At 44.4% G+C, this 15997-nt stretch overlaps 1 protein-coding gene across 17 annotated transcripts in view; it reads right to left on the reverse strand.

The window, feature by feature from the left end:
* ATXN7 (ataxin 7) overlaps positions 1-15997 on the reverse strand; it is a 193780-nt gene that overhangs the window by 55742 nt on the left and 122041 nt on the right. Inside the window, exon 1 of one of the 17 annotated variants that reach the window (XM_023547563.2) lies at positions 5228-14302. The exons of the other annotated variants lie outside the window; for them this stretch is intronic. Coding sequence (XP_023403331.1) covers positions 5228-5294 — 67 coding nt within the window. The 5' untranslated portion in view covers positions 5295-14302. Of the gene's footprint in view, positions 1-5227; positions 14303-15997 lie in introns of those variants that run through there. 17 annotated transcript variants of the gene reach the window in all.

Consider the following 15997-nt stretch of genomic DNA (forward strand, 5'->3'; position numbering starts at 1 on the left):
TCTCCAGTATGGGGAGAATTTAATTTACGTGTTTCATATGTATGCTCCTCTGGGAAGACACGGAACTCTTCTCAGATAAGGAATGCGGAAGGACAACCGTTAGAATTAATTTAAAAACAAATGGAGTCGCACCAACCAAAAAGGATGCTCATTCAAGATAACATTGTATGAATAAAAGGTTAGGTCATTTTCCTGACGGAACTGAATCACTCAGAAAGAACTGTAGGTAAAATTGAATAAAGTGGAGATCAAGCCTCAAATTCAGTTCATGGCTTCAAAGGTGGAAATTTCAGGAAGGTTATCAAAGTAGTGATTCCTAATCTTCATAGATTTTTCTTTAAATGAAGCACATACTTTTGGCTGGATTTGATCAGGTCAAACATCATGCATACTGTATACTGAAAAGACTTAGGACAACTACCAAGCCACTCTTCAAGGAACCACGGTCCCATGGAGCCTCTGACAGCCCCGTTCCACTAACATCCATAGCCACTGCCATTTAAAACAGGGCTTTTGATAAGCTTACACATGGCTAGAAAATATAAAACACAGGCAAATATTTATAGATCTTTTAGCCAAGCAACAATTAACAGTTACATATTTCAGAAAGCTCAGTTTAGAAACTCTGAGCTGTTGATTAAGCTGTCCCTTCACAGAATGAAACTATTTGTATATCCAGGTTGAAAAAAAATTCCATTTACTGTTACACAGTTCACAATTAAACTAACTGTCATACTTCACTTTCAGGTGGCCAAGCACAACTGGTAAGGTGTCATCTGGCATTACCACCTTTCGTAAGGGCTATGACCCTCTCCCCACAAGATCCAGACCTGAGACAGGCTATCAACCAAGACTCTAGGTTTCTTTTTTTAATCTCAGCACTTTTTCCTTACAAATCAACTCTGATCCACACCTGTGTTTCCCTCAAACTTCTTTCAATACTGACATTCAGGATCTTTCAGCATATCTGCATATTACCTGGATAATTATTTACATTATATATACACACATGTACACATGGGATACATACACGTATACACACACGTACACATGGGGTATATACATGTATACACACACATTTACACATGGGATATATACATGTATACACACATTTACATGTGGGATATATATATGTATACACACATTTATACGTGGGATGTATACATGTATACACACATTTACACATGGAATGTACACATGTACGCAGACACACTTATGCATGGGGTTGTCATGAGCTGAAATCAGCTAGATGGCAACCAACGACAAACCCTACCTGTATGTGCATATATTTTAATTCAGGGGCTGACTTCAGAGCACCTAAGCCAGCGCTATCCTAAGCAATAATACCTCTGAAAACATGGCACTGGGGTTGATGCAGCGGTTATTTATCTTTCCTAGTAACTATTAAAAATATACTCGGCATGCCACTTACAATCACACCACGGACATTAAGCATTTAATGGTTTTCTCACTATATTCACTGTGATTAGCTTTTCCCTGTAACTTTTCTCATTCTTTCCTAAAAATACTAAAATGTGCCTGAGCCGCAAACCGCAAAGGACAATCCTACAGAAAAATTACTCTACTCTGTCATCCAAGAACCAAAACACCAAACTCATCGCATCGATTCCGACTCATCGCGACCCTATAGGACAGAGCAGAACTGCCCCTTAGGGTTTCCAAGAAGCAGCTGGTGGATTTGAACTGCTGACCTTTTGGTTAGCAGCTGTAGCTCTTAACCAATGTTCTGAATCCTAAATCTGAGTTTTCTGTCATTCCATCAGGGTCCCCAGCCATTGGATTAGACTACAGAGAAAGCTGGGTGTAGTCTGATTTCTGAGAAGTAAAGTAAAGCTCTGGGACTGTCCCTGGAACATCTACATCTCAAGCTGGGGAAGCCAGAGCTGACCCCTGACATGCAGTGCCTCAAAAGACAAATAGCCAAAACAGGAGAAGGGAGGCGGCCTTAGGAGCACGCTTCAGTGGGTTACAAAGAGCACTGGAAAACACTGAGAGAGAAACAGCCTTCACCAGGAAGCCCAGGGCATCATTTCCACTTGAGAGGCTGCACTGAAAAGGGTGATTTCAACACTGGCTACCCTAAGGCGTCAGTCTCCAACAGTAGCCGCTGCCAAAGGCATCTCTCCTCCTGCAGGCACGAGGAAGTGCTTTTATGTGAAAACCTAAGGGAAAGTGCAGGACAGAGTCCTTAACAGCACTTGGGCCACCTGAAACAACTTTTCGCCAAAGGTCTATAATCAAATTATCAAGCTCTTCAAGTTGGTGCTTTATGATGGAAATAAAGGCCCCAGTGAAGAATTCCGGGTCTCCCCGCATTTCCCCGTCTCTGGGCAGAGTGTGCGCCGCAGCATCCCTGGTCACACTGGCCACGTGAAGGAGTACAGACCACAGAGGGCAGACTGTAGGGAAGGCGACCCCGCTGGGGCAGGGCCAGTGTGAATGGCGTGTAAATAATATTGCTAAGAAGGGAGCAGAAATATGGCAACCTCAAAGAATCCTCTTGCCAGGAATTCCTCCCATGAGCACTGTTCCTCCTGGACTTCACCTGCAACTATGTCAGAACTATGAAAACCTTATTGAGTGTCTGGCGGTAGGGTACCCCACCCCTGCCTTCTCAACTTGTATTTCTTTGTAAACATTTTAAAAACGGCCTTAAAACATCCGAATACTTTATTAAAGGAGATGAAAAGGTAGAGAGAAAGAGGAAGTACTGAAGGCTGTAGCAGCTGACCACCTGGATGGTGAGTCCCACATCCCTACTTCGTAATCAGTGTCACGAGACAGCCTGTTTCAAGGACCCTGAATGGCCTGCTGAGTGGAAGGCTTTCTCCCTCTGCTCCCACAACCAAGCCTGCTGGAGGCGCGCACTCTGACCCGCAGGTCACGCGGTCTCAAACACGCACATGCACAACACCGGCTCTTAGGGAGAGTACCCTTGTGAAAGGCGCTGCTGCCCTGAGCACAACACAGCCATGGAACTCATGCCAGCTCCATCTCCTGTCACCACCGCTGACCACAGGCTACCCTGCGATGAACGACATGCTGGCTGACACTTCTGCTTTGCCAACGGTCGTGTGGACTTTCCCCTCTGGCCTCAGGAAACACAGCACTCCCCTGATGGTATCGACAGGTACAGCCAGCCTGAAACAGACCCAAGCTCACCACCTGACTGCTGCACACCATCTCCCCCAAATTCACGCCCCTCTCCTCTGCACCCCATCATTCACTTGAAATGTTGCTATTCCTTATGTTATCAACATATGAGAAGGAAAAAAAAAAAAAAACCCAAAACTAAAAATCCATCAGTCTCCAGTTACTTTTGATTTAATGCTTTGATCTGTTAGGGAGAAAAAGCACCTAGAAGTCCAATGAATCGTCAGAATTTTAGCTTTCCAATTTGTTACACCACCTGAAGCTCGAGAATCAGACACACTCAGACACAGTCATTTACACAAATCTCTGCAGCCACATCTTAGGTTTTGGTCAGCTTTTCCCAAATGAAAGACAGACCATCACTAAAAAGACAAAAGCACTAAGGTATGCCTTTGCCACGCCAATCCAATTTTCATACACAGACACACACACACACAGAGGAGAGAAAGGATAGCCCCTACAGGATTAAGAATGGGGGGTGGGGGTGAAAGGTAGAGAGAGAAAATTAAAGGAATCTGGGGAAACTTAAATTAGAGACGCTGTCTTACAATTTTTTTTTTTTTTTTAAACTGCAACTTCTGTGCAGAAATCCCAGAGGGAGCGTCATCTTCCCAGGCCAAGGGGCATCCGCTCCAGGTGCAACGGAATGACAGCACCATCTGCCAAAAAGCACTGTGCTCAGTCTCTAAGTCACAGTTCCTATTACTATTTTTCACTAGTTTCTATTTTTTTCATCTCACTTTTTTCTAGAGGGGACACTTTATTCTATTCTGGATGGACATGGGACCGATAACAAAACCTCAAACTCAGAACACAACCCAAAAGGCCTCCTCCACTAAGCATTCTCTTGATAACGAGTGGGTGATTCACTTCTTTACAGATGCCATGTTTTCAATGAGTTTGCAGCGTGTATTTATTTGTTCTGAAGAGAGAAACAGTATCTGCCCCAACTGCACCAAAACCAATATTCAAAAACGAAAGCAGAAACAGCAAAACTAAAACTACCTGATAATTCAGAGAGAAGGATTTGCAGAAAAATCGATTTTAGTGAATTAACAGCAATTTGATTAAAGGTTTAAGAGCTGCTTGTATTTAAAGCCCTACAACTAGGTAACTAAATTGCCAACGTTAATGAAAACCATCCGATCAAGCTCATTATTGCAGAAGGCATGAAATTTGAATCCAGTGAAACTAAAGAATTCAATTGTCAGCTCACTTCCTGCCAGAAGACAGAAAGCAGAAAGAGCTAAGGTAACTTTGAGCACAGCCTGTCCCCCCGTGTTGGTTAAGGTTGTGTATCAACCCCCCTGCCCCCCAAACACTTGGCACAAGCCGCTCGGTATCTTAGTAACGCAACTGAAAAGAACCATCTTTTCTGGGAGTCGCCCCACAATTAAACGTTTATACACTCAATTTCAGTCACTGAATGACTTCCCAGGGTTACAGTTTGTATTCTCAAGTTGTCCTTCCTCTTGACATGGTGCTGTCTGAAACTGCTGTGGATCTGAAGTCTCTGACAAGACAGCTCTCAAACACTCTACAGGAAACACTGCGAGCCGCCTGTCATGAAACCTCGCTTACCACAGAGAAGATAAAAAACAAACAGCTAAAGTGTGTCACAACCCTCTTCCATTTTTAGAGAGCGACATAACCAACGCTCTCCCTGTTTTCAGATAGGAGAACTGTTTGGTGCAAACCTCAGCATTTTGTTGGAGTTAATAGCAAACTCGACTCCCGTCTGCTTTTGAACTTTGGCCAGATCTCTCAAGTGACATTTCAGAACGGCTCCTGGGGACTGCTTGCAGCAGCTAATCCCTCCTGCTGCAATGCCCACACTGATCCGCTCCCGGTGTAGAGCTGAGCCCCCACCACCTCGCAGCACGCCCCTCCGGGCCTGCTGGTGGGGCAGCAGCGGAGGCCAGGAGGGAGGAGGCCTGCACGAACTCTGCCGGCCTCTGCTTGGGTCCACATAATGCCAGCGAAGACCTAACCCACTTTCCGCAAGCTCATCTAGAACTGGGCCTCGAGCCAAGCCCGGCCTCGGAAAACTTACCCAGTGGAGCTGTCAGCCCCTGTGCAGGGGAAGGGCTGCTGTGCAGCGGCTTCTGGTGACCTTCCATTCACAGAATCTGGCTGTGCTTCACTGCACACTTGCTACTGCAGGCTTGCATCATGAGTTGGGTCTGCCCACCAACTCCAAATATGCTCCATGTTTGGACTTATGTAACATTTGCTACTACTGTAAAAAGCACTTGAATTACAAAGGTCCTGGCAGATCAACAGAAAACAGGGGGTGGAGTCTAATTTCATCTAATATGGTCATACAAGGCGTCCTGGCCGGTGTAAATTAATCCTTCTATTTGAAAGGCAACTTGCCAAAACTGGGGAAGGTGGAAGTAAAAAATTTAACCTGCTAAAATGTGGATTACTCACAGCCTACTTTTTCTGAATACTTTAAACTGACACTGTTACTGCCAGGTATATTAGAAAATCTACATGATTCATTATAAAACCTACATTTTAAGCCTCAGTAGATCTAGAAGTCTTCAACATACTTCTATAAGCCTGAGAATCCTTTCACCACGTTTTATTTCCACATGCTCTATCCTTAAAAAAAGGCTATTATACATGGCATACGTTTCCATTCTAATAAATGTAGTTATAGAAAGCTTAGCTCATTTTCTGTATTTTATATGTAAGTGTGTGTGTGTATGTATATATACATATAGTAATTTCAGAAGAATATACAATTGATTGTCCAGAATTTGATGTTCAATCATTAGATGACAGATAAAAGTTGAGGATAATTTTAAGCCCAAAATTTTTGTCATTAAGTGGCTCTTTATCAACAGTGCCATCCTGATTTGGCTGGTCCCTACCTTGGCCCTATCACACCCTTCACACAACTATTTCTCCTCTTGCCAGTCGCCAAATGCTACCATGAAATAGACATAGAAAAGAACCACCAACTGATCTGAGTTTTATGATAATAAAGGCTGCACACGTACATAAATAGACTCAGATTGACAGTTCAGAATGAATGTTTTGAAGTATCCAAAGAAGAGGCAAAGACTCCCCTACAGAATCCATCACCCTACAAAGAATATTTGGCAAAAGTCACGAATGACGCGTGTGGGAAAGATAGGGTCTGGAAGGGGTGGGGAAAGGCTTGAGGCATGGCAAATGACTTCTATTAGGCCAGATACAGATTCTAAATTTACACTATTTCATTTTCACTGCAAGCATTCCGCTCCAAACTCTTATCAGCAAAATTAAGATCCAGGAGATTTTCTGAAGCCTACCTTTCTCAGGTTTCTTACAACCACATTCAAACCACCAAAGGCCATGGTGGCCCTTAAGAGATGCCAGAGGAGCATAAGGGAAGAGCCACCGGCAGGCTGAGCACACTTCTCCCAAATCTTTAAAAAAATCAATCTGCAAAAAATTAGAATTTAAGGTTTTCTTAAGTGAGAAGGAAAAAAAAAAAAAAAACCAAAAAACCCTACTGTTGTACTATACCTGATTGCAACAAGTCTCAGCACTGTTCACTGGATGCACGCATTGTCCCCAGGGCCAGCTAAGGGCTCTTTTTGATGGCATCAACTGCAGAACTGAGCTGAGACGAGAGGACCCTTTCTAAGACAACCCTCAGTTCCACACACATGGTGTGCGTGTATGTGGACACCCAGTCCTTGCTGGTCTACTGGCATAAATGCTTGCCTTTCGAATGTTCCTAGAGCCAGCCAAGCCACGACAGCGTGGGAACAAAGTCTTTCTGCAACCCTGACGAAAACAACAGTGAACTTCAGCAAATGTTCTTAAATCCTACAAACATGTCTACATTTAATTTCATGTAAAAACAAGGAAAAAAACAATTTAAATCTATTTTTAAGACCTACATCAAAAAAAGGATGAATGGTAGTATAAGCCAGGAAAATATAACTGTGTCTGATAAAAATACACACAAAACCTGAGCATAAAGCACACATTTCATTTTTAAACACATGCATGACCCTCAATGCCCTGAATAAAATGTTCAAGCAAATACCACTTTGTTCTGCTTGGAAAGCATCTGTTTTTAAACCATTTCCCAATATCCTATCCAAATAAAGTTTATTTTGATATTAAATCTCCCAACGAAGGCTCATATTTAAGTATCTAGGTCTGGGGACATGGTCACATTTCTTTTCACTAAAAAAAGACCACAGACTAAAATACCATTTTAACAGAATAACATCCATGCCCTACAGACCAGAAATTACATGTATCAGCTGTGGTTTGGATGGTGTGCACTCATCAATTTAACTCTGGTGCACAAAGGGAGTCCTGAACTGACAAAAATTCTGTGAATTAGCCTACTCACAGAAAATAAGCAAACAAGCAGCAGCTAGGAGGGGAGAAAGGGCAAGAGTTATGGCCCTCTGTTGGGCTGAAATGCCCAACTAGCCAATCGGCTTGGCATTCAATTATCTGGGAAACTCTTTAACTTGGTAGCGAGGACAGCGAGCCTGCAGTCTGATCATGTCTGGTTGTGGGGCCTTGGGTAAGAGACTTCTGTCCCTCAGGGCCTTTGTCTTCAACTGGAAAACACGGATACCACCACTACCTCCTCCCAGGGAGCTGGGTGAGGAGAAAATGAGGTACTAATGCAACACCCAGCACATCACAAACAGGTGGTCCCTGACTTACGACATACTCGAGTTACGACGAACCACGTTTAACGGCTGTTTGTGGTTCTTTTTTTTTTTTTTGGTACTACATGCAATGCTGCAGCATGTAATTTGCTGATACTACCATTCTCAGATGTTTACTCACAGATGTTTAGGCCAGACAGATTCTAAATTTACGCTATTTCGTTTTCACTGCAAGCACTGTGCTCCAAACTCTATCAGCCAAATTAAGACCAAGGAGGTTTTCTGAAGCCTACCTTCTCAGGTTTCTTGCAACCATATTCAAACCACCGAAGGCTATGGTGGCCCTTAAGAGATGCCACAGGAGCACAAGGAAATAGCCACCAGCACTGTAACGTTTCCAATCCCCAAAGACAAATAAAGATTGGATTTATAAAGATACCGATAATACAAGGCAATAATAACGGAAACTAAAAAAAAAAAAGGATATTCGACTTCCGTGAGACCTGACTTACAAGGCAGTCATCGGAACAGAACTCGTCATAAGTTGGGAAGTACCTGTAAACGTTAGCTACTATGACTAGAACCCAAGAGAGATTTAATGGGGCACAGCATGTGAAAGAAAGGAACAGTAAGAGTAAGACAGGACAGACACCGAGGGAGGTTCTACTATGGAAATCAGTGAAGTCTCCAACCAACCTTGGGATTCCCTAAATCGAATCCCTGAGAAGCCAGCACTGTGTCATTCGGTGTTTTACAGGGCAACAAACAAGCTGTTGGCTGTCATGAAATAATGTGTTCCTGTCACTGGTGGGAGCCAGTTCTCCGTTTTCCAGAAGTATGAGTCTCCACTAACTCCACTCCACAGCCTCAGCAGGGCTGGGGGCGGGGGGGGGGGGGTGGTTACAACTGGCCTTAATTGGCACTTACAGGGGCTTCCTTACCTGCTGCCAAGGAGCACTTGAGGGGGGAAGTATTTTCAAACTTGGAAAACACCGAGCAATTCATTCAGCTGTGGGCATGGAAGCCTGCTACCCAGAATCAGATCAGCTTCACCAAGAAATGTTGCTATGTTACTCCCCAGCGCTCACTAGGTACACACGCCAGATTAGGAGAGGTGAGAGACAAAGCTTAAAGGGGATAATTCACCACGGGGGCTCATACCATGCAGTGGCCCTCGAGCTGGCATCGTCTGATCTGTTTGTGGATGGCTCTTCAGGGCTTAGCCACACTTCATCTGTGTGTCTCTTTTCAGCTGTTCCAACCGTCCAACGGCAGGCAAATAAAATACACCCTCAAGGCCTGATTTACACAGGCTTTGGGTCAACTGTGGGCTGACCTCAGCCCGCTCATTATTTGATACACAACATGAACACTGTTAAATGCGAAGAGCACAATGAGATCAGAAAAAGAACTGATGATGGTTTTCAACTGGCTCTGCAATTAATCTTACCCAAAATTATTATCCTCCAGGAGGCTACAGGTTTTGCAGAGATTAATCCCAGCCCGAAAGAACTAGACTTGTTCCCTAGGGTAAATTCCACACAGAATGAATAGAAATTTCCCAAAGGTGCTGGGAAAACCACGTATAGTTTAAATGAAGTGGCTTTAAAAACATGGGTCATTTGAAAGATCTCTACCTTGTATCACTAAATGTTATACAGGCTCAGAAGAAATCTGCCACACGAGCAGTGAATGTTCGTGCTTGTTTGAGAAATTTACTTCAAAGTCAAATCAGAATTAACCGTGTGTGTGTATGCACGCCCGCCCGCCTGCGAAGAATATTTTAAGAGGCTTTAGAAGAAATAAATGAAGTTTAGAAAAATAAACACGACATTACTCCTGGCCAAGACACACTCACATAGGGCTGGTGGAGATACAAGGTATCACACAGGCTTTGGGAAAGCAGATCTAGCTGCAGCTCTTCACAATGAAAATCAATACCCTTTCAGACCCGAGAATCCCTTCCTGAGACTCTGTCCCACAGGAACTAAGCCATAGTAGGTAAGGACACACGCACAAGGGTGTTTACTGCAGCTCTGCTCAGAGTCAAACACCGGGCAACAAGGTGAATGTCCACAGAGGGGCTGGCGGAGGCAATGCCAGCGCAGCCACACCTCACGACTGTAGGCAGCCTTTAAGCGGGGGGACTGGCCTTGAGGCTGTGACTGGATTTCCGTGCGGTATCGTGGAGTAGAAAAGAAGAGTGCGTGACAGGATCCATTTCTGTAAACCACGACCAGATGCCCCTACTGATAAAACGTAATCCTGCTGTATGTGCCTGGACAGTCGTGAGCATGAGGAGAACGAGAAGACACACGCTAAGTCACCTACTGAACTAACCTGGTTTACAGGGTGGAGAGAAGGGTGGGAGGAGGTGGGGAAGCAGGAAGAGCCAATGAAGTCAAGCGGGCTGCACTCACAAGAGCATTCTGAGATTGCTACACTTGTCATTTATGTAAAAATACGTTGACGCATACGGGAAAACAAAATTTAGGAGGAAAAATTTCAATATATTCATGTGTCAGGCAAAAAAATGTATAGACATTGGTTTAGCAGTTATTTTTGTTGTGAAAAACACATTATAAAGAACAATTTAGGAAGCATGAAATTCTGACATTATATCAAACATATAACGTCACTCTTTTTTTTTTTTTTTTTGGTCCAGCTCAGCAGACTGAGATTCAAGTAGCGGAGCTGAACACAGTAAGAATCTCACACAAAAAAGGCTTTTACAAAATCTGGTGAAACAACACTGTAACTTTCTAAAAAAAAAAAAATCTAAAGCACACCACAAATCCGCAGCATGAGGCGTTCTAACAGTCATTTTTTTAAACTGTAAGAGGTAACGGAACAAATGTCATTCTAGAGTTTGTGACCAAGGAGAGGAGAAAACAAGAAGTACACCATGTGTGATCAGGCGCTTATTACTTTTATCTAACTTTCTTTAAATCTAGATCATTACCTCCCCTGATCAAACGCCCAAGAAGGAAAGGGATACTATTACTCTGAAGTTTGATTTGAGAACTGCTGTCTTAAAAAACCAGATATAACAGTAAGTCTAAAAACTAGGACTTCTGTATACACATAACAAATGAGGAGAGGAAAGAGCTAAAGTCAGCCTTCCCTCTTGTCCACAACTAGTTTGCTTTATGGGCTTGGGCTCGCGCAGGCAGTGGAGGCATGATCCTGGTGATGGGTGCTACAGTACAAAGAAGCAATAAATACTCCCTCTTCGGGTCATACCAAAGACCACAGCTAAGAGGGCCGAAGTACCTGTGTGTGTGGCAGGGCGGGGCAGGGGGGGAAGGTTACCTTAAATAGTCAACATACGTACTAGGCTTATGAAGTAACTTCAGGAAAAGCATCTTTTATCAAATACAACTAAAATGTGGACTTACATCCTGAAACGTCCCCTTTAATGTCTGAAGCACAGCCGTCCTATACAGCTAATGACTTCTATATGCAGCAGACACATCAAAAGTGGCTCTGCTGAATGTTAATGATTTATATTCTATTTTTCATACTGCTAGAAACTCACGTGTTCACTGTCTTACTCTGGTGACACTATCAGAACTGTGAAGTGCTAACCTGGCGGGAAGCTGAGATGAGGCTCAGCCTAGGGAATCGATATGCAGAAATGCTGACGATCATTAAAGCCTACATGTAACAAGGCAGCACTGAAAACCTAAACGCCTACCAACAGACGACTGGCCGAACTAATCATCAGACGTGGATGGAGTGGAAACAGGCGGTCTTTAAAAAGACCTCGGCACAGCAACATGCATCAACGCGCGAAGGTATTTACAATTATTTTTAAGTTAAAAGTAAATTCATAACAAATCTAAATTTGTGTGTTTGTGCGTGGGAGAAGGGAAGTGCGTAGATATCATTTTGTCCAGGGTCTAAAAGCGTCCCAAGGGTACAGGTAAAACCATACTCCTGCGAAGAGAATGGAGCTTTATCCATTCTGATTGCATCCTTGTCTTCTTGTCATTGGTAAATTTTTTTTAATGATATGCATGTATATTCATTTAATTATGAAAAACAAATTAAAAAAATTTTTTTAAATCAATAACATCTTGGTACTCAAATAAGAATATGAGAAGTCCCAGGAAGGCCCCTGTGTCCCCTTGTTTCCTGGCTTATGTGGTATGACTGGGCTGCTGTTCCATTAAAAAAGGAACTTTTGAAAAGAATAAACGACTCCATAACTTGGTGTGGTAAAGTGAATTACTTAGTATGGCTCTTTTAGTCATGCCTGGTCTTGTGACTCCTACAAAATGATTGGGTGCTATTGTTAGGTGCCATGGAGTCGGTTCGGACTCACAGCGACCTTATGTACAAGAGGACTAAACACTGCCCAGTTCTGAACCATCCTCACAACTGTTGTTATGCTTGAGCCCATTGTTGCTGCCACTGTGTCAATCCACCTCACTGAAAATCTTCCTCTTTCTCACTGACCCTGTACTCTACCAAGCGTGACTGGATGGGACTATGCTAATAAGATGCTTGTGGCCCAAGGGGATTGGACAGCATTGCTAATAATACAAATAAGGTGTATGGTACCCTTCTAGAGGTGGGAACATGCAAATAAAGTGCATGGAACTCTAACAAGGGAATTCACCAGTTTTACCATCTCACTAGGCTTAAAACAGAGCCAATCCCTGGGCAGAGGGGAGAACTCACTACCACCAAGAAAGAAGAGTTAGGAGTGGAGGCGTCCTTTGGGCCTGGGGTCTCTGCACTGAGAACCTCCTAGACCCAGGACACAGAGAAAGAGAAAGAGGTCTGCCTGTGGGCATGGCTGAGAAGTTGTCCTAACCGAAGAACTCTATCCTGAGTTATTCCTGATCCTGAATTGTAACCTGTTAATTTCCTAATTAACCCTGTGAGTATGGTCTGTGAGGTCCATGTGGCCACTGCCAGGAATTACTAAACCCAGCAGAGTAGAGAGTGAGGATGGCTGGAGTTAGAACCGGTGAAAACGTTGGAGGGTGGAGGTATGCCTGACCTTCACCCCACAGGAACCAGCCTTGGGTTGCTGATTGTGGTTCTCCTCCCCTCTCTTAAAGTTAGACAAAGACGTCAGACAACACCCCCATGCCATTCTTACACTTGGCATCACTGCAATAATTATTCTCTACCCCTACAATCTTTAGAAGATGTCTGAAGACTGTATACAATACATCAAGGCTTTTCATTCAGGTCAAATTGAGGGTTACCATATACAAATTGAAATAACCACTCCATCATCTATACAAGTGAGATAAATTCATCTAGCTGTTTGAGCAAACACCCCCGTGTGTCATGAGTTCTCACGCCTTCCTTTTCCACACCACTCACCCTCCAGCCATCAGCCCTGCTGGCTGTAACTCCGAGGCAGATTTCAGCTCCATCTCCACCTCACTGTCACTGGCACTGCAATCCTAATCTAAGTTTCTCTGTGAATCCAGCTGTCAGCTGAACTGCCTCAACAGCCCACCGTCTGGTCTCCCTGCTTCCGCTCTTGTCCTCCATATTCCACGTGGCAACCACAAATCCTCCCCTGAGGGCTGCCTCTGTACTGCCTGCACCGCCAACTCTGAGTCCCTTCCCAGCTGGTTGTGCCCAGAGTCATCTGGCCCCCTTTCTCCAACCCCATCCCAGACCCCTCTCTCCTCCTGGCAGACCCCTCTCTCTTCTACCTCCTTAGGGCCTTTCTGCCCACCCCATTTCCACCTCAGGATCTCCACACTTGCTGTTACCTCTATCTGAACACTGACCTTCCAAATGTTCAAATGGCTGGCTCCTTTCCTACCAATGAGCTTAAAAACAAACTCCTCCGAGTGGCTGTCTTCAACTAGTTTTATCTAAGTGGCCTGTCCCAGTCACTCTCTCTCAAGTCATCCCTAGCATTTATCACTGACTGAAATAATCTTATTTTATCTGATGTCTTCTTTATCTGTGTAGTGTCTCCACCACCTCACACCTTCCGCAATATGAACTGCACGAAAATCAGAGACATGGTTTTTCTAGATCAGTGGAGGGCAATGCCTAACACATAGTAGGTACACAATAAGTATCTGTCAAATCTATGAATATCATTGCCAGTTTAATTTCTCTTAAAAGCAACCCCAAAGGCATGGATGTTAATAAAAGCACAGATATCCCTAAGAAGAAAAAATCAATAAATTTTTAAACTAGAAATTAAAATGCTGGTCCTACAATGGCATAAATAATGCAAAGACACCATTTTAAGGGTACCTGTTTATTATACAACTAAGGAAAAAATATTAATAAAATTATTATCTCAGGAGAGAAGAGCCTTTTTTCTGATGCTACTGAAGTTATCAGAAAAATTTAATTAGCAGTATTTGCCTTGTGGCAGAGAAAAAAATGAACTCTTATTTATTTCTACATTATGATACTCAGTAACAAGAAATTCAGGTCAATGGTCAATTTGGAATTTCCTCTGAGAGTCAAACTAACATTCTTCTTGACACTGCTCACTTTTGGACTTGCCTGCTCTGGTTAGCTGTCCCCCCTGCCCCGCCCACGAACTGACCCTCATTGCTGTCCCCCCAGCCCCGCCCACCAACTGACCCTCATTGCTGTCCCCCAGCCCCACCCACCAACTGACCCTCATTGCTGTCCCCCAGCCCCGCCCACCAACTGACCCTCATTGCTGTCCCCCAGCCCTGCCCACCAACTGACCCTCATTGCTGTCCCCCCAGCCCTGCCCACCAACTGACCCTCATTGCTGTCCCCCCAGCCCCGCCCAACTGACCCTCATTGCTGTCCCCCCAGCCCCGCCCACCAACTGACTCTCATTGCTGTCCCCAGCCCCACCCACCAACTGACCCTCATTGCTGTCCCCCCTGCCCCACCCACCAACTGACCCTCATTGCTGTCCCCCTGCCCCGCCCACCAACTGACCCTCATTGCTGTCCCCACTGCCCCGCCCACCAACTGACCCTCATTGCTGTCCCCCCTGCCCCGCCCACGAACTGACCCTCATTGCTGTTCCCCAGCCCCGCCCACCAACTGACCCTCATTGCTGTCCCCCTGCCCCGCCCACCAACTGACCCTCATTGCTGTCCCCCAGCCCCGCCCACCAACTGACCCTCATTGCTGTCCCCCTGCCCCGCCCACCAACTGACCCTCATTGCTGTCCCCCCTGCCCCGCCCACCAACTGACCCTCATTGCTGTCCCCCCTGCCCCGCCCACCAACTGACCCTCATTGCTCTCCCCCCTGCCCCGCCCACCAACTGACCCTCGTTGCTGTCCCCCTGCCCCGCCCACCAACTGACCCTCATTGCTCTCCCCCCTGCCCCGCCCACCAACTGACCCTCATTGCTGGAGAAAGTCGGGGCATGTGTTTTAACCAGAGCAAAAGAGGAGAACATTTTTTCCTCTGAGACAAATTTCAATCTTTATATTGTTGACTACAGAAATATGCTACAAAATGTTAAGCTCATACAAAAAGAGAAGGAGCTTGGTTTTGGATAGCGTCTCTGATTTAGGGTTAAGTAAACCAGGACAACAGGCTGCAGAGAAATCCAATGACTGTGCTAAATTAAAAACCTACCTCCTCTCATTATGTCTTCGAATTACTAAATGTTCTCTAAGGTAACAGGTTATGTGGAAGGCAGAATTTTAAGTTTGCTTAGAGCAGCTGGGTCAGCACTATCTTACCTTTCGCATAACCTGCCGATCTTTTGGTTAGCAGCCATAGCTCTTAACCACTATGCTACCAGGGTTTCCAGAAAAAGGCCCAGATTATAAAAATTTCGTGGCAAAATTTAGCTAGCACCCTGGGGAAGAAAAAAGAAACACTTGTCTTTTCTTTATTCAAAAACAAAGTTACTTAGTAGTCAAATAAAGTAGTCATTCAAAACATACTTGAAGCTGTTACTTTCCAGGTCTCGGATGGCAAAAGGGGGATGTTTTATAACTAGCAAAGCCTTTGCTTTGTCTCACAGATTAGTTATGTGATGGCAATAGCTGGTCACAAATATGTGAAGTATTGTCAATGATGAGAACCAGCATTTTTGCCAGAAGCAGCCCATCCGATCTCAGAGAAGACCCATTCTGCTCTTACACTAACATTTGCTGGAACCAATTAATTAGCTCAAAAAGTATAAGTAATTATTATTTACTCATGCTCTGATGAAAATGACATTTTAGAAAAATACAATTTATGCTGGCA

Source organism: Loxodonta africana, chromosome 22, assembly GCF_030014295.1.
Source record: "Loxodonta africana isolate mLoxAfr1 chromosome 22, mLoxAfr1.hap2, whole genome shotgun sequence".
NCBI classification, from domain to species: Eukaryota; Metazoa; Chordata; class Mammalia; order Proboscidea; family Elephantidae; genus Loxodonta; species Loxodonta africana.